The 22,047-nt window shown below is 42.7% G+C and overlaps 1 protein-coding gene across 2 annotated transcripts in view; it reads left to right on the top strand.

Moving 5' to 3' along the window:
* The window catches only part of nexmifb (neurite extension and migration factor b), a 52,342-nt gene extending 31,235 nt beyond the window's left edge, over nucleotides 1-21,107 (top strand). For both annotated transcript variants that reach the window (XM_069697031.1, XM_069697030.1), the window contains exons 2-3: nucleotides 8,752-8,882; nucleotides 13,539-21,107. In XM_069697031.1, the coding sequence (XP_069553132.1) occupies nucleotides 8,801-8,882; nucleotides 13,539-17,779 (4,323 nt within the window). In that variant the 5' untranslated portion in view covers nucleotides 8,752-8,800 and the 3' untranslated portion in view covers nucleotides 17,780-21,107. The remainder of the gene's footprint in view (nucleotides 1-8,751; nucleotides 8,883-13,538) is intronic.
* The last annotated feature ends 940 nt before the right edge of the window (nucleotides 21,108-22,047 follow it).

Here is a 22,047-nt window from a genome sequence, read left to right as displayed (position 1 = left end):
CCAAGCAGGGCAGCTAATCAAGCATGTGGGGTATTGGGATGGGGACAAGAATCAGGGAAAATAAACCAGTGCTATCTGCTGGCAAACACATTGACCCACAGACTTAATGGAACATGTCTCCCATAGGTGCACTGTTCTATTGATTAGCCATTCTTGGCAGTTGTAGCCAACACTCATATTGAGTGTGATTTTGCTTCTTTCACCATCTCCGCTGTAGGCAGGTCTGTTCTTGCAGATGCTGAATTACAATGGGTACAGTATATCTCTGTGTTGCTACATGTGCTGTTTTTTTCTTCCCTCAGCTGTGATTGCCTCCCATAGAAACCAGCACCATAGCGACAATCATCACTTCTTCTGATGCCCTGTTCCTGTGATCCAGCTTCACCTTTAAGGGCTTCTCATTATGAAGGACTCTAACTTTAATGTCTTACACGAACAGACGTGCGCGGCATATGTGCTCGACATGCACACACAGTGTACATGCAAGATCGAACAGAGCCATACTACACACACTCCTGCACGGTCAGACACGCAGCTATACAACACAAGTTCATTTATAGCAAGGAACACACAGACATGTACACAGCAACACTTAAGCTCACTTGTGAAGAAAAGAAAGGCAGTGGCCCTGAAAACTGCATAAATGTCTAGTATTCTAGAGCTTATGTGAGAGAGGTAGAACAAAGTGGTAGTAATACAAAATATTGATCACATCAGCCAATAATGTTTCTGACAGGAATTGTTGTGGCAGAAACAGGCATTGACAGAGTGCATTTGCAGGCATGTAAACCTGCAGGACATTATGCCATTGTATTAGCACTGATCCCTGCGATGGAACGGCCCCCAGTGCCCCCCATCCTGATTTAGTTTCAAGAAAGCAAATTAAGCGTAATTTTAATAAATGCACCTGTTGGAAATATGATAATGGCATCGCTGATGTCTGACCATTTTTCTTTTTTTTTTGGCTGTGGCAGTAAAGATTATTTGATGCATGCAGAGCATGTGTGTAAGTGCATGGCTTTGTGTGTATCAGCCAGGAGTTCGAAGGGCTGGTCATGATTGTTAGTTTTGGCTCTGTGTTTCTGGGGGGTGGATGCATCTTCTGTATTTATCAGCAGTTACTCATACATCAGCATCTTTTTAACTGTACTGAGTGGGAGCACTGTGTATGTAATGAGTGTGTGTGAGCTTGTGCACAGAGCCGCTTGTATGCAGAGCCTCATTAAATAAGCAATCGTTTCATAAGACTGACCCATCAAGAGCAGTGGGTGGACCAAACACAGATTTGCTCAAATGAGCAAATAAAGCTGTAATGTGAAAGTTTATGGTGCGCTGGCCCGCGTGTGTCTGTGCGCGTGTGCATGTGTGTGCTTTGCGTGTATTAGCATTTTCAAACATACAGTACATTTCCAATTTCTGGCTTGTTATAACAACCTCAGGCTAGTCGAGGTGCTTTTTTGTTAATGTCATCACATTAACTGGGTACTGCCGTGCACTCTCATATACCATCAGAGGATTGCTGTACATGGGAGTTGGATATATCCATATGTTAGTGATGATGCCATTGCTTCTGTCTCATTAGCTGCAGTGCTGAGGCTCTAAGCTGCTTCTTGTGCTCCATTGGGACAGCTGATGAGGCCTGACTATGTGACCTTTAACAACCTAATCAACTTTTAACACCTCGCACACTGCATGCCTTATTGCCATTCTTCTCTCTGCCATTCACCAGCAGGTCCCCTTTCCTTTTTTTGTTGTTTAAAGCGATAGCCTTGTTCTGACTGATCATCTGTACATATACGTATCAATGAAGCAGCATTGTAAACACATGCAGCAGCAGTCTCAGGAGGCACGCAGTGATGTATTGTAATCGACTGTCTCTCACCTGACTCTTGACCTTCCCTCTGCTTATTTTTCCCCCCTTTTATCTCTTACTTTCATCTCCTCACTGTGAAAAAGCTCAGGTTGTGCAAAAGATAAACAAAGAGGAACAGTGAATATATAACCATGTAAAAGTTATATATCATACACTGTCTGTTGTATTTGCATTGCATAAAGAAAACTAAATAAACTTGAATAGTTTATTATTATTTGAATGTTATGTCTGCATATATGTACTGTAATGCTAAGAATGACAATGACTAATTTAATGCATTTATCTGCCATCACCTTCTGTCAGAAAGTATATATATATTTTTCCATGACAGTTTACAATTTATATGAAATATCACCATGTCATGGTAGAATGCCTCCTTAAATATGGAGCAATGCAATGGGCATTGATGAATTATATTAATGTATCATGTTTAAATAACTTCAGTTATTTTAAATACATTTTCTTGTGTTTAAAGAAAACCTTATCTCATTTTTGAAAACGATGCCATATAGGAAATTACGTTTTTATCTGTTAGATATTTAGTAGCGTACACACACAAATCTAAATTGGAGTATTAATGACACAATACTGTAGAGACCTGTAAAACACACATGGATAATATCATCTCATTTAATGCAGTGGTGTCTTTGTGTCTTTGTGGTGTCTTTGTGTCATTATTACTGAATTTATAAAGACAAAATAACAAACAGCTTGGAATGAAATACAATAGTAGGAGCAGTACGACAATAAGGTGTTAATGTTGCTGTATTTTCAGCGTGGATAGAATTGAATGAACACTTTTTATGCAATTTGTCCTGTAATGACTTTAACAGAAATAAACTTCATTGTAGTTCATACTTGTCTGATCATCCTGAGACTAGATCTTACTTGCCGAGTGTATTAAGGACACAAGAAGCCTTTTGTTCACAGTTATTTACAGGAATATTATGTTGAACCAAGGCACAGTGTCCTTATTCATGTTTTTAAAAGCAATTTGTGTTTGGAAACTGAGTTAAACACAAGTGGCAACCCACCGCGACGTCATTGTTGGTTTGTTAGCTGCCGTTTTGAAGCCTTGAGTCTAGCAATTCGGAGTTTTTTTTTTTTTTTTGAGGCAGGAGTGACCAGATTTGGGAGAGGGAGTTAGAGCAGGAGAAGAGGGTGGATTTGAACCCGAGGACACAATCCCCACCCACCTATAACGGCAACCTATCTGCACCCTCCAAGCATGTCAATCAAACGAGGCACGCCCCCAAACATAGCTCTTTGAGGCTTAATATCTACTTAATAATGGAATTATTCTCATAAGGACCAGCAGACACTGATCAGAAAGAGTGAATTTAACAAATGACACCATAATGACCTGGAGAAAATTTGTACTGACTTTGTCGTTCGTGAGACATGTTGACGCTTTTTGAATGAAAGTCTATGGAGCCAGAGTTTATTAGCAAGCCACTAGTGGCCCTAAGTGGTATTGCATTGTAAGGCACCTCAACACTGGCTTTACATTTCAGACCCAGAGGCTACGGTGACTCTTATATACAGTCTGTGATTTACTGCAAGTTGCAACTTATTACATGAAAAACTAAATGGCCTTCACACCAGCCAGAGGAATCAGCAAAAAGTGGTGAAATGTTCCTTTAAATAAACCTAAAACTGAAAAGATAAATATAGTAGTTGAAATGAATGTGTCTCTAGAATTAAATAGTGCCGTACGTGTCACTCATCTTCCACATCTCAGCAGTCCTACGATCCCATTAGGAACTGAATATTAATGGACTAATCAGTCCCCTGAGAAAAGCTGGATTTAGACATACGTTCAGAGGGTTAGAAGGAGGCCGAGGCCTCAGAGGTAACAATAGTTACAGTTGTGTCGATCTGTATCTGCAGGTTCTGCTGCACTGATAAAGATCCAGCTCTATAATCCTGATTCATAGTGAATCTTCAGCTATCAGATGCTTCCTGGGCTCTTCAGCAGCCTGTGATTGACAATGATTATCTAAAGCAGATGCTGTATCTCTGCCATCACCGTGGCCATGTCAGGGATTTCAGGTGAGGATGTTGGATCAAGTGCAGCACCAAACAGCTGACAGAGAAGGTGTGCAGAAGCAGAGGCACATGTAGGAGACACCATTGAATTAAGATAGATAGATAAGGAATGATTTTATTCTCTCATTCTCTCTTCATGTGTCAGAGACAAAATCATTTGAGATTTGTCCTCAGCTGCAGCACAGACATTACCTGACAATGAATCTTCATGACAAAGTTAGTCAGTCTGAGCTTCGTGTTGAGAGTTAGCTGGAGGAAAAATGGGCTCAAATCAGGAAGCATATGGTGCATCAGCATCTCCTACAGCCCTGACACACCAACTCTGTCAGATGCTGCTGTTGTTGAGCATATGTGGCAGCTTTTTGAAAGTTTGCGTATCTTTCGATAAAGTTTAAATTTTTCTTGAAATAGAGAAACCCAAGTAATAAGGTTGATGTTAGTAATAATTAATTCATTGTTATGGTGTACAGTGAACCCTCGTTTTTCGCGGGGGTTACGTTCCAAATAGAAACCGTGATAGGCGAAATCCGTGAAGTAGTAACCTTTATTTTACAATTGAAATAGATAGAACTGGACATTAAATATATCTACGTTACATATAGTCGTAATGTGATTTCAATGCACGATGCAAATCCGTGAAGCAGCGAGACCGTGAAAGGTGAACCGCGTTATAGCGAGGGTTCACTGTATTGACTTTAAGTTGAATTGTGTTCTTTTAAGAAATGTGGTTCTAAATTTGTTAAGATAATTGATTCTGAGCAAATTGTGATCATAAATATTATAATAGCTGATATAATCAATATCTTAACATGACTACTTATGTGGAAAGGGCTGTAGTGATGTACCCAACAGAGAATTGTCAGTCAACTCTGCACCTCCTCTCGGCTCTATAGAGCTTTGTAACTCATTTTTTCCTTCAGTACCAAACAGCAAGTAAAGCTAGCTACAGGCTCGTGAACACAGAGGAGCATTTAGCACCTAAAGAGCCAGATATTTCCCTCAGGAGTTGCTTGTGAGAAAAACAGAGCTGAATATTGGACACAAACATACGTTCTTGTGAATACTGTTTTATGAAGCGATAAGATGTAGGCTAGTATGTCAGTCTTGCTCATACAGCCTTTTACACAGGCCCCAGAGGCCAAATAATAATAATAATAATAATAATAATAATAATAATAATAATAGGTGTAAGGTCTTGTCTGTGAAGAGGTTGGTCTGATTGTTTTTTTTTAAATATATTTCCGATGCGTCCCTTATTGTAATTTGCGCAAAATTATAATTGATTACAGTCATATCGACCAACTCTACTTACAAACACTGACAACTCACTTGTTAATTCCACTCATGCAGGCACACAACGTACGTACATGTTGACGGTCAGCAGGTGGTCGGCGATGGTCTTTTACGATGTGCTCATGTGGAACATTTATCAGGAGACATAAAGCGACGTGAGTTGATGGAAAGTGTTTGATCTGTTGTCCACTGACAGGGAAAGCATCTTTGAGGTTGGCTCAGCGTGTCCGGACCTCTCAGCACAGGAGAGCTCTGACATATCAGCTGTGAGGGGGCCTGCTGACCATTCAATAGAGAGAGAAAAACAGAGGAAGATGAAGATGGATAATAGTTGGGCAGGTTAAATTAAGAGGTCAAACCTGGGAATGAAAACAATGTACTCAACATTAAAGAGTCTTTACTTCTATCAAAAGGAGCTCAGATCCTCACTGTTACTCATAGTATAGCTCCGACTGTCTTGCAGATTCAGAAACTCCTCAAAGATAAACGACAGATTCAAAACCACTAATATGTCTGTGAATACAGTAGGTTAATGCTGTATGTATTACTCTGCACCCGTGTCTGTACTGGATTTGTGCTTGTCTGTACTCCTACCACGTATTGCTGTGAACTCAAGAGTATTTCTGCGAGTTGCGTGTGAGGCAGGTTAGTCAGCCTGTCTGCAGCCAGCCATTGAACCTGCTCTGAAACTGTATACCTGTGCTGAAAAGAGGAGTCGCCATTTCAGCGCTGTCTGTTTGGATCAGTGTTCCCTGTGGCGCTATGCCCTCATTGAGTGCTCCTCTGTTGGGGAGCTACTCCTTGGCCCCTGACTCTCTCCCTCTGTTGGCACAATGGACCCTTTGTACCTACATATACGACTGCTGTGGGACCTTGCCTCGTATTTTTGGCAATTATACACAATCGCACTCCAGCTATCCCTCTTGTTGCCGCTTCATTGCAGAGAAATGCAATTGAATCGAGGAGAAATGCAGTGAAACGCGGACCCGTGAAGAGGCTTGCAGGAATTAGATTGTGAGGCTGATAAGTTCTATATAAAGCGAGTAAACATGTTCTTATCTTGTTATCCAGCTTGCACATTAACACATGGTGTGTGGAGGAAGGTTTAAAAGGATAAATCAAATCCTAATCATTCTGTTTGGCTTTTTCCACTCTCTGCTTTTTGTCTCTATGTCTGTTTCACATCGCGCAGAGGACCTTAGTCCACAAGCAAGAACAATGGAAGGGTCAGAAGAACTCGCCATTTTCCTACACCTGCTGAACGCTACAGAAATGAGTGCACAGTGATTATGTGCCCTAATGTGTGGTGTTTAAAGAGCAGTTTCCTGCAGCAGAGTTAAATGGTGGTGCCCTCTGTGAAGTATTAATGATGTGGATGGATGAATCAGGTCGGCGCAAACCTGTTGACGGCAGCTACAGTGCTCTCTTAAAGCTGCACCCAGACATCAGGCTTAACCGCTTGGCAAATTGGACATGCTTGTTGGCTGTAGCTCCAATTTATGTGCACTCTCTATTGCAGTTAGTCCGTCTTCATTATTGAAATGGCCTCTCGTCAGGTCTTGACAGAGTGGTGGAGATGGTAAAGGGAGGGAGAGGGGGAGCATGCAGGAAAATCATGAATAACGTGGAAAATAAACACATTTGAGGGACTGGAGCTGGCTGGCAGGAGGGGTGTTGGAAGTGTTTAATTTTCTTTCTCTTCCTCTTCCTCTTTCTCTTTCTCTCTCTTCATGTGATTGTATGTGCAGCTTCTGCCAGTGGTTGTTGATGCTGTGGATCCTCAGCCTTGGGGCTTTATCTAACACACATGCAATTGAGCATAAACACAGACAGACACACAGACCTTGCTCCACACCCACAAGCAGCTCTCAGCGCTGAACTCTAGCAGTACCTCTGTAGCCTGACCAGCAGCCCAGCTGTGTGTTGTGTCACAACCACGCTGGAGACATGCTGCTTAGTCGCCACAGCCTAGGGTGATACTGAGACTACACTATTTTCCAGGATAGTTGTATTGATCAGGCCAGGCTTTGCTCACCTAGGTCAGTTCAAAAAGGATATCAAATTCCAATTCATGCTTTGTTGGGATGTGTTTCTTGCCAGACGCAGAATTTCTCAGTGAGTCGAATTGATATAAGATGACCTCAAAACCATTTCATAGCTCTGTAAATGTGCACTTAAGCCTGGGCTTCAGGTGTAATAGCACTTCCCTTTGAAGAGAAGGACAGGTTCTGGCTGGGTCTACCCACAGGGTCCCTGTACCTGCTGCACACATGAGTAGATGTGATGGCTCATGAGGTAATTACCCACTGAGCTGGTGTGTTTGCAACTGTAAGCTGAATCAGGGGTTCCCTTCAGGTAGCTCTCCTGCTCAGGTCAGTGAATAGCTAATGACATCAAGAAGAAATAGGATGAAAGAGATGGCATTTGGTTGTAGTCAGCCGCACAGTACCTTTGTCTTATTGTCTGCCGTCTGTCTTAATCTCCCAGCCACCCTTTTCACACCACAAGGAGATCATGTTATTAGATCCCCTCCCTTGGCTCATTTGTCATCCGGCAGCACCACTCCTCCAGAGAAGGACTGCAGGAGCACAAAAAAGAAAACAACAAAAACAGGCGGGAGGCCACAATATCAAATGTTCGTCATTTACCGGCCCAGAGTCTCTTGTATCGTCATCATTCTTTTACAATCACAGTAGATTAATATGCTTTTACTTTTCCCACCTGATTCCAAAAGGCTGACAAACTTCAACCTCTCCTCACGCTACTTTAACATACCATTTTGTATTACATTGTACGCAGTGCACGCACGCACACACACACACACACACACACACACACACACACACACACACACACACACACACACACACACACACACACACACACACACACACACACACACACACACACACACACTCACGCATGTACACTCAATCATCCCAACCCCACTTTCACCATCACTTCTTGCTACAATAAAAAGTATTGTCAGTGGTCACAGTTTGCTTTCACCGCCTCAGTCACTTCTCTTTAATCTCTCCTCTTTGAGCTGGGCTGGTTTTCTTGCTGCTAAGGCACTCTAAAGGGAGGGAGCCAGCTAATTACAATAAACAAATATGCTCAGAGCCACCTATGTAAGGTTCGCATAGGTTAACAACTCTGCTATAAATGTTAAATGAAGCTTAAAATAGGATAGTATGGCATACAGTTGCCATAGTGATCCTCGCTGTGATTCTTTGTGTACTTTCTTGGTTGGCAAAGTTTAGATTAATCTCAGACATTAATCTGTGAAATGGAGAAGAAATGAGTGATTGTTTGCTGCCCCAAGGGCCTCTTTGATGCCTCAATCATGTTTGGAGCTTTTTGTTCAATTACCGCAACTTTGTGTTTGTCTTTGTTTAGTGTCAGTCTTTGTTGTAATGAAATGTAATGCCCTGCCATCAATGTTATTCTGCATTAGACACATGGAAGTCACCTTTAAATGATTCCCCCCGTGCTCATGTCTCTTCCCATTTCTCTTCATGCTTCTCTTTCAACAGGTGGGGCAGTCAAAATGATGCATAGGTGGTGCAGCGTTGAGACGTATTGATGGACGTGTTAACAGACAGCGGTCTCACATTGATCGTGAAGACTTCAGACCCAGAGAATGCAAATGTAGTGGAGAACACAGGTAAAAACTATTCACTCTTTTAAAAACATGTATAGCTCATAAACATAATTTCCATTAAATATGACTTTGTTTTTGAATGAGAAGTTCACATAAAATGTTACTTTTACCTTTTAATATTTGAAAATTAGCTTTGAACATTTAGAGAAACTTGATTGTTGACCTAAGAGAAGAAATTTGTATTTTTTTCCAGAATAAAGGAAAGTTGAATAACAACAGTTTCTCTCATCACTCCTTAAAAACTTTTAAGAGACAATTACCAGGGAACCAGCTTTCTTGAATTTGCTTTTCACCCTCAGTTTTAAGCTCTTTGACAAGATATGGGGAGCGTAAAACACACCGTCTTTTTTTAAATGAAAAGTGGAAAAAAAAAGAAACATTAAATGAAGCTTTTTAAGCTATTGTTAATCCTCTCTGCTGATGCTTCCACAACTCAGAAATATGACATCTACCTTTTCTCATAAAATGGTGCAAATGTGAGACGGTGCTCCCATTAATCTCACACATATTCACAGTCATTAGCACAGACAGAGGAGGTCTGTGTGTAAAATACTGTTTATCTAAATGTATTTGTTTATTATTTAGTTTTCATTTTGGGTTGTACCTGCTACCTCTCTGTGTAAACAGTGCATCATAATCATATTTCCATGATGTAAGCTTGTGATATCAAGCGTAATTCAAATGAATCCAGGTATGTCTGCAGTACAGTCTGTTCCTTTTAGCGGACGATAAGCCCCCACTGATGTTGTGCATTTTCCAAGACTCATTCAGCCACAACCTACTGCCCCCTATAGTTTACCTCTATCAAGCACCACTGATCCTTAGATGAGGTTTATCTTAGTGTTTCAGCTCTGGTCAGGCTCAGTGAGGACTGACCGCTCCCCACTGTGAGAATCACACAGATTATCCCCAGCCGGTTCCCTGACAGGAAGCGAGAGGAAGAGACCGAAGGAGGGAGAAAGGGGAATGAAAGCATTAAAAAAGTAAAGGGTGAAAGCGGCTCCATTGAGCAGGAATAAGGAAGCTCTTTGAGGAGGATGGCCATGAATCATGCTGCAGTTACTCACCACTTATTATGAACATCCTGTATTGGCTGGATTGATCCTCCCCACCGCCATTCACAAAATGTCATATAGTGAAGATGGAGCAAGCAGCTTCTGTGGCTGGTCTACCAGCTGGATAAGAGAACGCCCCGGGTGGCTGAGCTGCAGAACGGCTAGCTCTGCATTTTACAAATGTAAAAGCCGCCGTATAACAGGGATAAGGAGAGAGTGAGCAGAAAAGGGTGGACGAATGGATGGAAAGGAGGGATGGAAATGATTTCAAAAAAACATTAAAAGGATTAGAAAGGCCATGTCAGCAGTTTTCATTTGTATTGTACTTCCTATTGTGATATTTGAGCTATTTGGTCTTTTGGTCACATTTAGTGGATGAATGTTATTCATGCAGGGACAAATGGTCTCCATAAAGAAACTTTCTTTTGTTTCTGTGTGGTTTAAAAAGTGATTGTACCGTGAGAGAAGAAGCATGCATGTGTATGTGCATGTGTGGCATCTGACACACTAATAGATAGGGCAACAGGCGCCAACTAGTCTCCCTTCTCATGTCTATGGCCATGTCCCTCGGCATGGGCTTGTGTCTATGCGGGGCTGCCTGGCACAGAGGAGCTCGGGCTTACCTCAGGTGGATGAAGCCCTGAATGTTATGGCTCGAAGGAGAGGCATGACTCTGAGAGCTCAGAGTGCTAACTGGTCTGGTCTGGTCTGGTCTAGTTTGGCGGTGGTCGGGCTGTCTAGCATGGCTGGGCTTGGCAGATCCGGGGATTAGAAGATCACCGCCACCTGCCAGCAGCTGGGGTCCTTCCATATGCTCAGTGGTAAATGTGGATGCCAGATTGCATGAGCCGTGTCACATCTAGCCTCACTTTCTATCCAAGGAGTTTCTCCCCTGATAACACCGCTCCAATGCTACAACTGTGTCGGGTTGATCTCAGAGTATTTTTTTTGTTAGTATATGAGCTATTCTCTCTGGAAGTGAGAGATTGAGTACCGGCTGCAGTGAGAATTTTGGATGTTTATCTTGTTTATGTTTGCCAGCTCAGATGCAGTAGTAATATTATGCAGTACCATAACAATGAATATGAGGCTGCTGATCCCCCTTTGACCTGTAATGTCAACCTCGATTTGTCAGCTGCAGTCATCGCTGTAAGACCCTGTGTGCGTGTGTGTGTGTGTGTGTGTGTGTGTGTGTGTGTGTGTGTGTGTGTGTTTGTGTACCTGTCTGACTGACTGATCTGTGGCACATTCTGAACAGCTGAAGAGCTAATGGTCCAGCTGGAGACAGATGGCCTCTCGATAACACTATACCCCCAAGCCAATACTCACACTCTCACTCTCTCGCTCATGCACACACACACACACACACACACACACACACACACACACACACACACACACACACACACACACACACACACACACACACACACACACACACACACACACACACACACACGTGAATCTACACATGCACAAACACACACTCTGTCTATCACACATAGAAAATACAATTCACACACATTGGATAGGATAGATTGTTAATCCATTATAAACCCTGAGGAAACACATTTCTCAATATGAGTTTAATGTTTCACAGCAATTTTGAACAATCTTTTGGCCATATTAGGTTTCATGCAAGCACAGGGGGATAAAGGAGGCTAATTTCTCTCCTTTCCTGTTTCTATAGCTTTTTTCTTCTTTGTAGCTAATGGAAGAGATAACTAAACATTTCTTTATATTTGTCTTGCCTATGATTGCTGGAAAATGATTCTGTTTATATATAATTCCAGTGTGTGCCCACATTTGGAAAGATTTCTCGTTCTTCTTTTGGTCTTGTCTTTACAATAACGGCATTACAATATGTCTGTAATTTAATTCAAAATGTAGGAAAGGACATCTGTCCTGACTCTCCACAGACAGAACATGTGTCAGTCACATGCTTTTGCTCTGAGGTCATTTTGGCTCACAGACCAAAAGGAACTGATGGCAAACACCTCGCAGTGATGCCTCTGCAGCATCTAACAAGTTGCTGCTATAAAAAATGTCTGACTCCGAGAGGAACACAGAAGATGCATATTTCTCCTGAGGTTTTCTTCATTAAGGATGACAGTAGCACAGTCGTATGCTTTTAGTAGGTGTTGTGGTTGCTCCGATGTGTCTGCAGGCCGCAGACCCAGAGGGACCGGCTCTCAGAAATTTCATTACCTCATTAAATCACTCTCAAATCATATCCATATTCAAAGATTTACTCACCACCAATACAGCCAGGCTGAATATAGTGTTTGCTAAGCAGTCTTCCCCTCAAGCATATATCACTACCTCAGTAATGATTAGGCGCATCCATTCTAAAATGGGTGATGTTGCTCGTTAACCTCTGTGAACACATTAATTGCTGTGCTATGTTTTGCAATTTAAAAAAAAATAATTCTGGCATCATTTTAAAGAATACATGCGAGGCATCAGCTTGGGATTGTAGAGGGAGGCAGGTGTAGATGATATGGTTATACAGTTTCCAACATATGGGCCTGTCGTGTCCCATGTGTATGTACCTGCCTCCGCTGCTGTCATCTAATTATGCAGAGCAAACAAAGCTATCTGCCTGCTGCTACAAGCCTGCTTCTGTGAGTTTTGATTGTTACTCATCAGATGGATGTCTTCAAGTGATTAAGACATTGTCACAATTGACCTGTAGAAAATCACCAAAGCCTACTTCCAGTTTAGTCATTATTGCTATTGTTGCTGCCAATCTGTGTCATTTTATGGTATCCTGTTACTTAAAAGCTGAGTTGGATCTGTGTCTACACAGAAATGTTAAAAGGAGGGGGAGGTAAAGCAAGACAACTGCATTCATTTGATCTCATATATTGCACTTGGGTTGGAAAAGAATGACATATAATATGATGGTGCTGTTGTTGCACATCATTTCCATAAACTGTGATTTCTTATTTTCAGTAATTAAATTGCAAGACATTGCAGTGACTTTTCCTTCTCTCAATCAGGGAAAGCTACATTTAAGACAAAAATGACTATTTAGTGACTATTATCCCTTTTAATAAATGCTATGTAATTGCAAGTCATGTCATTGATCACTAACACCCATTTTCACTCACATTTAGAGCTCTTGTTAGAGCTTTGCATTGCTTCCTGTTAGTATACATATGATACAGTTACTCATTTTGTTCTGTTAAATCCACATTGATATCTCGCACCTGTTTATCACCTTTACCTCTGCCGTCATGCTAACTTAACGTAAAGCAGGTGGCTCTATGTGTCATTCATCTTCTTTGTGCTTTCTGTGTTCTGAGAATTGCCTTGCCTTGTCTTGACTTTTACGTTTGAACATCAAGCGTTAATGGGTAAGAAGTTGTCCAACTTGACATTGCTAATACCTCTCATTGAATCTGGTATCAAAACGGAATTATTAATGTTTAAGGCTGGCATCACAAAATGACATTTTGAGCTCTAGGGGGTTAATTGACACTAATTGCATTTGAGCAGCCAAGAAGAATGTCAGGGTAACTACAGAACAAAAACAATATAATTCAACTTCAGACTTGCAGTTCAAAGAGCTGAAATCTTTCCTTTTTTTTTCCCCCTGCAGGAGTATGTGAGCAGAGTGGTGATCTGAGTCTGTGTGGACTCGTCGATGCTGCTCTCCCTCCATCCTCACCTCCTCCTGCCGCAGAGACTTCACAGCGGGCCTGCCCGCCGCACCAGAGGACCACTCCTACATCACCATCCCTCCCCCTGCCCCTTGGCTCCGACCCCTCTCTGGGCCTAACAGTGGCCCCCTGCCCTCCCTCCGATGACGCTCCGACTGTAGTCCCCCACCTTCACCAGGGTCCCACACCCGTTCCCGGTCCCACTCCTGCGACACTTCCCACCCCAGCTGTAAGCTCCTGGGACCCAACTGGAGACACCCAGAAAACGTCCCTGCCATTGCCCGTCGCCCTCCCTCTACCTGCTACAATGATGGAGCCTGGCACCGTGTCTGCCCTGACAGAGGAGTGTCTTCTTCAGCCCAACCGAACTTGCCTTGGCTGCTTCATTGAAACCCGCGATGCCACTGACCCTAATTCCATCCAGAACTCACCTCATGACCCCAGCGCCAACCCCGACACAGAGACTGGGCTAAGTGTAAGGATAGGGGATGTGAGCCGAGAGGACTTTTCTGACATCAACAACATCAGTATCCAGTGCCTGAGCCATGCGGGGGAGGCAGTGAATCACTATGGAGAACAACTCCTCTCTGACCAGCTACTTAGCTTTCCTCTGCCAAAAGCCCCAGGTGAGGGCAAGAGAGTGGATGGAAACAAAACAACAGAGGACTGTGATGACCCAGAGGACGATGCAACAGCTAAGAACTTGTATGAGGGACTGTTACTAGACAAAGTCAGTGGGGAGGAGGTTCTGCTGGCTAATGCTGGGCAGGACTGGGGATACTTTGAGTCTTTTATCAGCGAGAGTAAGATGGAACTGCTGGATCTTTGTTCTAAGAATGAACTGTCAGTCAACCTTTTCTCTGAGGAAGATGTTGACAATTTGTTCGATGATGAGGACGACGATTCAACATTAAGCAGTGATGTTTGTTCACTGAAGATTCGTTATGAGTCTTTCCAGGACAACATGAGGGAAAAAACAAACGTGCTCCAGGAGGAGACACAGTTCAACTTCTTCCCCAGTGTCCTGGCCAACTGTGCCAAGAAAGAGGAAGGAGCAGCAGTGTTGAGGAGGAGTGCTGAGGAGCTTCAGCCCAAAACTGATGAGCTCATCCTGGAGACAGCGCAGGAAGGAAAGGCTGGGGACTGCAGCGGTCGGAGCCCGCTTGATGGCTCCCAAGGCTCACCCATGTCCACTCCCAAAGTCAACTACCTAATGGACTTCAATTCCACAGAGGAGTCAGGAGAATTCAGTGATGACAGCTCCTGCACGGGCTCCTCCTCAGACACGCTGCAGGAGGGCAAATTTAAAAAGGGTCACTCAAAGAGATTCCTTAGCCCCTCCAACCCTCTCAACTACGGCTTGCGCTCCAAGAGAAAGGTACGATACAGCGACGATTACTTATATGATGTTGACTCGCTGGAGAGTGAGAAGAATGCCGAGAAAAAAGAGAAAGCTCCCGTTGGTCAGAAAGAAGAGGAGGATGTCGACTGGTGCCCCAAAAAACGCCGGAAATCCTGCCGCAAAGAGCCGCCCGTGGTCATCAAGTACATCATCATCAACAGGTTTAAAGGAGAGAGACTCATGTCAGTGAAACTGGGCAAGCTGGACCCTGTGGATGCTACTGTGAGCTTAAATGCCGACACAGTAAGCAAATATGAGACACTGGCTCCTCTGAAGCATTTCTGGCAGGAGAAGCAAAGAGAGAGACAGGAACAGCTTAAGCTGGCTGCCAGAGATAAACAACAACGCGGTTTTCATCTAAACGGACGCCATCATCGCCCTTTTAATTCTAGTCATCCCAAAAGGAAATACAAGATTGCAAACAGGCTTAAGGTTCAAAGGATTCACACTGTGGAGCAATCAGCAACAGCACAGGGCTCCCCTCTCTCTGATCAGGGCCAGGGAGGTGTCACTAAAGAGGAGGCCACCCCCACGGTAGGAGGAATAATAGCAGCCCCAGGCCTCCCAGTCACATTAGACACAAACTCCATCACGCACACAGTCACAGCCAAGAGCCGCTCCCAGGAGAGGGAGGAGAGGGAGGGGAGGAGATTGGGTGGAAATAAAACAGTCAGGATAAGGAAATTCAAAAGCGAAGCCAGGCTGAGGAGCAAGAAAATGAAAAAGGCAGAAGGAGAGGAGGGGAGGAGCGTGACAAATGAAACGGATGCCTGTGTCACTGCGGCACAGATTGAGGACCCGACTGCTGGGTTAGAAGAGGCAGGCATTAGCTCAACTACAGTCAAACCCCATTTCTCTGACAGCACCACTACCGCTCACGCATCTGAGGAGAAATTCCCCTTTGTGTCATCCACCTGCTCTCCTGACAAAGCTTCCTCCTCAGAGGAGGTGGAGACCGGTGTCCCTGTCATCCCGGGGGGTTACCTGCAGACCCTGTTAGATGCTACAGACTCCTCCGGTGGAGCAGCTATCTCTTATTTCCCGCAGCAGTCCTCTCGGCAGCAGTATTCTCTGGGGCTGTCCCTGGAGGAGAAACAGTTTTCTTCTCTGCAGCTTGCTCAGAGTTGCGTCCTCTCTCCTCCCTCCGAGTCCGAGCTCCAGCAGTCTCCCCAGAACTGCCCCAGCTTCCCCCAGATGTGGCACCCACAGCTCTGCGCGAGTCATAGCCAGAGCTTTGGGCCCGAGACCCCTGAGACTCCCATCTTACCCAACAACTTCCCAGCTGCTGTGCCCCTGAATGACAGCCTGCCAGTGTCTAACTACAGCCAGCTGAGCCCTGAGGCTGACAGGCTGCTTTATGAGAAGAGCTACCTGACTGAGGCTGGTCTGCAGCCTGGGGCAGATCTGCAAGTGTGTCAGTCTGCCTGTGTGGAGGGCCAGGTGCAATACCAGAGAGGGTCCCTGTGCACAGACAATGGCAGGCTCATCAGCTATGACTCAGTGGGCTCTCTGTCAGCCTCCTCCAGCAATTACAGCTCCCTCAGCCTCAAGTCTTGTGAGCGAGAGGGTGAGGAGGAGGGCCGAGACAACTTCTTAGCTCACTGCAGTCCTAAAGTGGTGATTCAGCAGAGTGTGGATGCCCTCACTCCACTCAGGGAGTCCTCAGACCTGCTGGATATCTCCAACTTCACCCCCGACAAGTTTAGACACTCATCACTGTCAGAGCTTTCCCCTCCCGAGACCCCTAACCTGTCCCCCCAGGTGGTGGGGCGGGAGATGAAGATGGCAGGGAATGTTGGAGAATATCAGGAGGTGAATGATATGAGTATGGACTGCAATAGGGAGGTAAAGTGGAACTGTGAAGTTATACAGCAACAGGAGCACACAGCAAATGCATACACGGTAGAAGACAGCCAGTTTCCACTGCACAATTTCAACGGCCAGGATGTCTTAGGCTTAGATAAAAAGGAGCTGGGTGTTACCGAATTCGATGAACAGACTGCTGAGATGTTGGCTGGTGCGAAAAGCATCAAGTCAAAAAGGAAAGGCAATTGCAAACAGACAGCTGCAGGACAGAGCCCAAAGAAAGTCCGGGCTCCCAGGGCTCCCAAGTCAGAAAAGGTCAAGACCCCGAAACAGAACTCGCGTTCCACCAAAAAGATAAAGGCCATGTTAGAGGGGAAGGCGGCAAAGAACCAGGCAGGTGGTTGTGGCACAGGCCTGACTGACAGTGGCAGCACTGGGGACTGGCCTGGCACCGGCTGGTCAGAGAGTAACAGCCTGGTAGGGGATGACCAGAGAGAATTCGAGGAGCCCTCCAATATTCTGTCTAACATTGTCTCCGGCATGGCCGAGGTCCAAAGGTTCATGATGGCCTCCATTGAGCCACTGTGGAATCCCATGTCTGAGGCCTGCATGCCCTCTGAGGCAAATAGCCTCAACCTAAAGACCCTCAAAATCTTGGCAGGAACAGAGGCTGACCTGAAGAAGAAAGGAGCTGTGCTAACGGGGGCTGGGAGAGGCAGAAAGGCAGGGGGAAAGGGAGGAAAAAACCAGGCCAAATTCAACCCCTCTCATCCCTTATTCCCTCAACTAGCTCTGGGCTGTAACATGTTTGATAAACCCAACTTTATTAACCCCGGGCCTGCACACAAAAAGCTGTACCGCCACAAGACCAGTGCAAAGTTCCCCCGGATTGAGACACTGAAGGGGAAGCGAGCTGAGAGAGACCCAAATAAGGACATAGCACTGATGACCTCTTTTGAGAAACTGAGGTAATATTTTGTTATCAGCTGCTGTTGCCCTCCTCCCTCCCCCGCCCCACACTCTCCCCCCCACAACCTGCTCAGCCCTCCCTCCCAAACATACCTACACTGACGCTATGCCAGAGCTGCATGAGTACTACGTTTCCCCCTGACTACTCCCACTTCCTTTTAACCCCCTGAAGAGGAAATTAATATCTGCATGAAAAACTTCTTGTACTTTGCAAACTACCTATTGAGTGATTGTGTCAAGCTTGATTGAGATTTGAAACGACCATGGCTGCATTTTTCTTGCTTTTGTTGTTTCTGCTTTGTTTGTTCTTCTTATAGTCGTTTTTTGTTTTATTTTTGTCTGAAAAAAAAAAGAAACAATAAGCCTTGAAAACAGTTCTGTCGCCTTTTTGAGGAACTTTGTTTTTGTATTTTCTCAGCAGAACTAGCTCCCCTGAATTATATATTTATTTCCCTTTCCCCTAAAGATGTAGCTATATACACAAATGCATTGAGTGACATCTACGCACCCCTTCCTCCTCATCTGTTTTTGTATGCAGAATATGGATGTCCTGTTGTTGCTGTCCTTCATACACTGCCTGGCTCATTTCAAGAGGGAAACCTACAATTAATGAGCCCTATTTAAGCCCAAGACATCTTAAAAATACAAGATGGGACCATTTTGTATTGATGACATATCAGACGTTGTCTTTTTTTTCCCCTCAAAGTTGGAATGACTCCCCATTTCCATTTCTTTTTCTTCTGGAGTTTAGAGGACCTGGTTACCTAAATTAACATTTTTACGCCTTGCAAATTCATAAAAGCTCCACCCTCAGAGTATTTTTGTCAATGTTGTTGTACAGGGACATGCAATATTTGCAAAAAAAGATCATTATAATCTTAAAATCAATGTGCCAAAAGTAACAATGCTGTGTAAATGACCTCTTATATATGTGTGAATATTGGCTGTTCCTCTTTTCTATCCATTGGAATATAGGCTGCTCGGGTTGGAGACTCCTTACAGAGACTTGCAACTACAGGAATTCTTTATTTGAGACTTTTCTCTCTTCTCCGATGAAAGGCACCAACAGCTGGCAGTGGTACACCACCACTCACTAAACCAAATCAGAAAGACTCTGAATTCTCCTCGTTTCCCCCACTTTGTTTGCTAAATTCAATTTACCTCAACATCGCCTGGCACTGAGAAGCAACAAAAGAGAGGCAAAGGGGAGATCTGCTCTGAAGGCTACTGTAGAGGAAGGAGATGAAAAAAAAAAAAAGAGATGTTCAAACAAGCTTTCTCTGGACCAAGAAGAGTGTAGTGCAGATGTCTAAGGGTAAGCAAGGGAGTTATTTGTCATTTGGGGCTGTGCCTCACTGAATGGCTGTTTGTACTGGAAACTTAAGGCAGTGTATTACTCATAGAGATTCTGATGCACGCATCAGTCGTGAATGGACATTTTTGCAGTTAGGTCTAATGTGAATGTGAAAACAGTATTCAGTACAAATGGAATCAGTAATCTTGTAAATGAAGGAAAGCATGTCTTTTCATTCACTCCACTTTGGAATTTTACTTCTATCTTACCAGAAATGGTAATTTAAACAGTAACTTTTCTTGACATTCTCATGTAATTTATGTCTAACACTGCCATACTCTATGAGTTACACCACTGGTGTATTTGGTGTCTTGATCATTTGTTAAATTTTTCACATAATGTCGAAATTTAACTTCTTTCTTTTTAAAGTACTTTCTGTCTTTTATTGTCATCTCAGTTTTGACGGGTCATAATTCTGGCAGAAAATATTGTGACCAGAAATTCAAGGCCAAGTAGGGGCACAAATTGAAAAAAAAAAAATCCATTGCTATACTTTACTTTGGGCTCATTCACTACCTCACAGCTCTGAAATAAGCATGTAGAAATTCACCTTAAAATGGACCATATACAATCATGTTAAATCAGTTATGAAATCTGTTGATTTTATACACTAAAGGAATTTCAGGAGAAATGCAGAGCCAATCAGACGCTTACAAGAGTATCTTTTACAAATATGTGCTCAAAAAAGGCCAATGTCTTTTCTTTCTTTTGAACAATACTATAATTTTTTTTAGCATAGCAGTAATTACACAAGACTGCATGGAGATGTGCAGCCAAATTGATTGATTGATTGATTGATTCATTAATTGATTGATTGATTCATTGATTGATTCATTGAAAAACAGGCCTTGTCACACTGGATATGGCAATCCTGACGCACAGGTTACAGTAATTGATTGCTTGCATATGGCAAGAATCATAATCAATCTCTCTGTGTCTCATTTTTTCTCTCCTCTCTGCCATGATCCTTTGTTTCTTTTCTCCAGTGTATCAGGGTTAGGACCAAGACAAGCTGCTGATGGGAAGCTCCACATGGGCTGCAAGCCCATTTAGTCTGCCTTCTCTCATTTCTGCCTATTGTCAAATTGAATGTACTTCTCTGAGTTCATAGTTTTCTTTCTTCTTTTTGTTTTTAAAATGTGCCACTGTTGAGCTGCCTCATGTTAATGGTGCTAAGAAAGCTGACAATTGTTTTCTTTTCTTTTCTTTTGTGTTTGGTTTTGATTTTTTTTTCTTTTTTTCCCAGATTTAAAAAAAAAAGAAAGAAATGCAAAATAGATTAGGTACCTAACCCTCTTTATGAATGTATATTATAATGTTATGTTTGATGTATTCACTTCATAATTCTTTGACACTGATTGGAATTACTTTTGCTCTTTTCATTAAAAGATTACCGAGCTTTATATATACTGTCTAGAGTTGTTACCTGAAGGAATCTTAATGAACTCTTGACACTACAAAATCTTGTATATTTTTTGTGTGCCAATTTGTAACATATTTTGTAAGTGTATATTTTTCTTAGAAAGTGCTGTGAAGTATTTGTGTGTGTGAGTAACCTTTTATGCGCCTCTATGGGCAGTGGAAAGGATATACAATGACAAGTTTCTGGTTTTAAAAACCAAAATATGAAAGTATCAACAGAAAACTAGAACTATTTACATTTTGTTGGGAGTTTTGTAATAAGACCATGATCTTGTTGTGAGAGTGTTGTGTTACTGTGCAAAACACAAATAAGCAAAGAAAAAAAAAGAAAACTTGGAAAAAAATATAATTTGTGAACAATTTGCTGTTTTATAGATTTTCATGTAAATTATTTGAGTATTATTTTGTTTTTTTTGTTTTGTTGTAACTGTTGCAAAGGTTTTAAATATTTGTGATCAAGCCTGTATGGTGATAATGTAATATTGGTAACTTGCTGAGTTTTGTAATAATGTTTATGGAGTAAATATACAAATTAAAATAAGATTTTGAATGCTGCTTTCTGAAGAGAGTTGGGTTGTGTTTTTTACGCTGTAGTCAAAAATTATGCTACATTACAGTAAAGATGAAATCTTTTTAAAAACACTATTAACCTCTCTGCAAACAAATTCATTCCACTCAAAATAATGATCAGAAAAGGTTACGACATGCAGTTTTGTGAAACAACTTATTATCACAAACATTGTATCATGATGTCAGGAGTGAGGCATAAGTAGCAAATATTCCGCATGTCTTTGTGCCACCGCGAAGTAATGGGGAAGAATATTATCTGATCTAGTCAGTGTTTGTTCATGGTACAAAATGTGTAAGTGTAAAAACAACCTTGATAATTCCAATTAGTCTTTCCCTGTTTGTTATATTGGAAGATTCTTCGACGAAAGTCATTTTAATTTCTGTACAAGGCTGGCTTTGGCTCATGTTATTTTAATGTCATATCTAATTAGCACTCAGGGTCAGGCATTGCTGCTGAGTGACTGCTCATCCATAACTCTGAGCTGGGCTGCTGTGGTCCACACTGCAACTCATTCTGGCATGCTTAATTGGAGCTGGAGATACTGTCTCCAGACCATAAACAGATCCTGTGATGTATGCCTCCAAAATTGTCAGCTGGTATTAGCATTGTTTTTGTTCTTTAGTCACCCGTAGCAGATAGGGGAACAAGCGAATTATAAGATGGAATGTCTAATACCATAGATCGGGTACACCTGTGGTTATTAAGTGAGATAGTTGTTTTGTCAGTACGTGTTTACACTGCACAGACAGCCATTGGAGAATTGTTTGTTCCTTTATTTATTTTTTAACGTTACTAAGAACACTAGAGAGTAACATTTTGAAAGAATCAGCATGTCGATATCTCGATGTTTTTGTATCATGGTGTGTACATATGAATTAATTTGCCAAGATCCTTCAAAGCACATAATTACTCAACGCATTTTCT

Source organism: Brachyistius frenatus, unplaced genomic scaffold, assembly GCF_029030835.1.
Source record: "Brachyistius frenatus isolate BFR_SWC_R1_liver_20210118 unplaced genomic scaffold, ASM2903083v1 Contig_22, whole genome shotgun sequence".
NCBI lineage: Eukaryota > Metazoa > Chordata > Actinopteri > Embiotocidae > Brachyistius > Brachyistius frenatus.
This window is presented reverse-complemented; position numbering and strand designations above follow the sequence as displayed.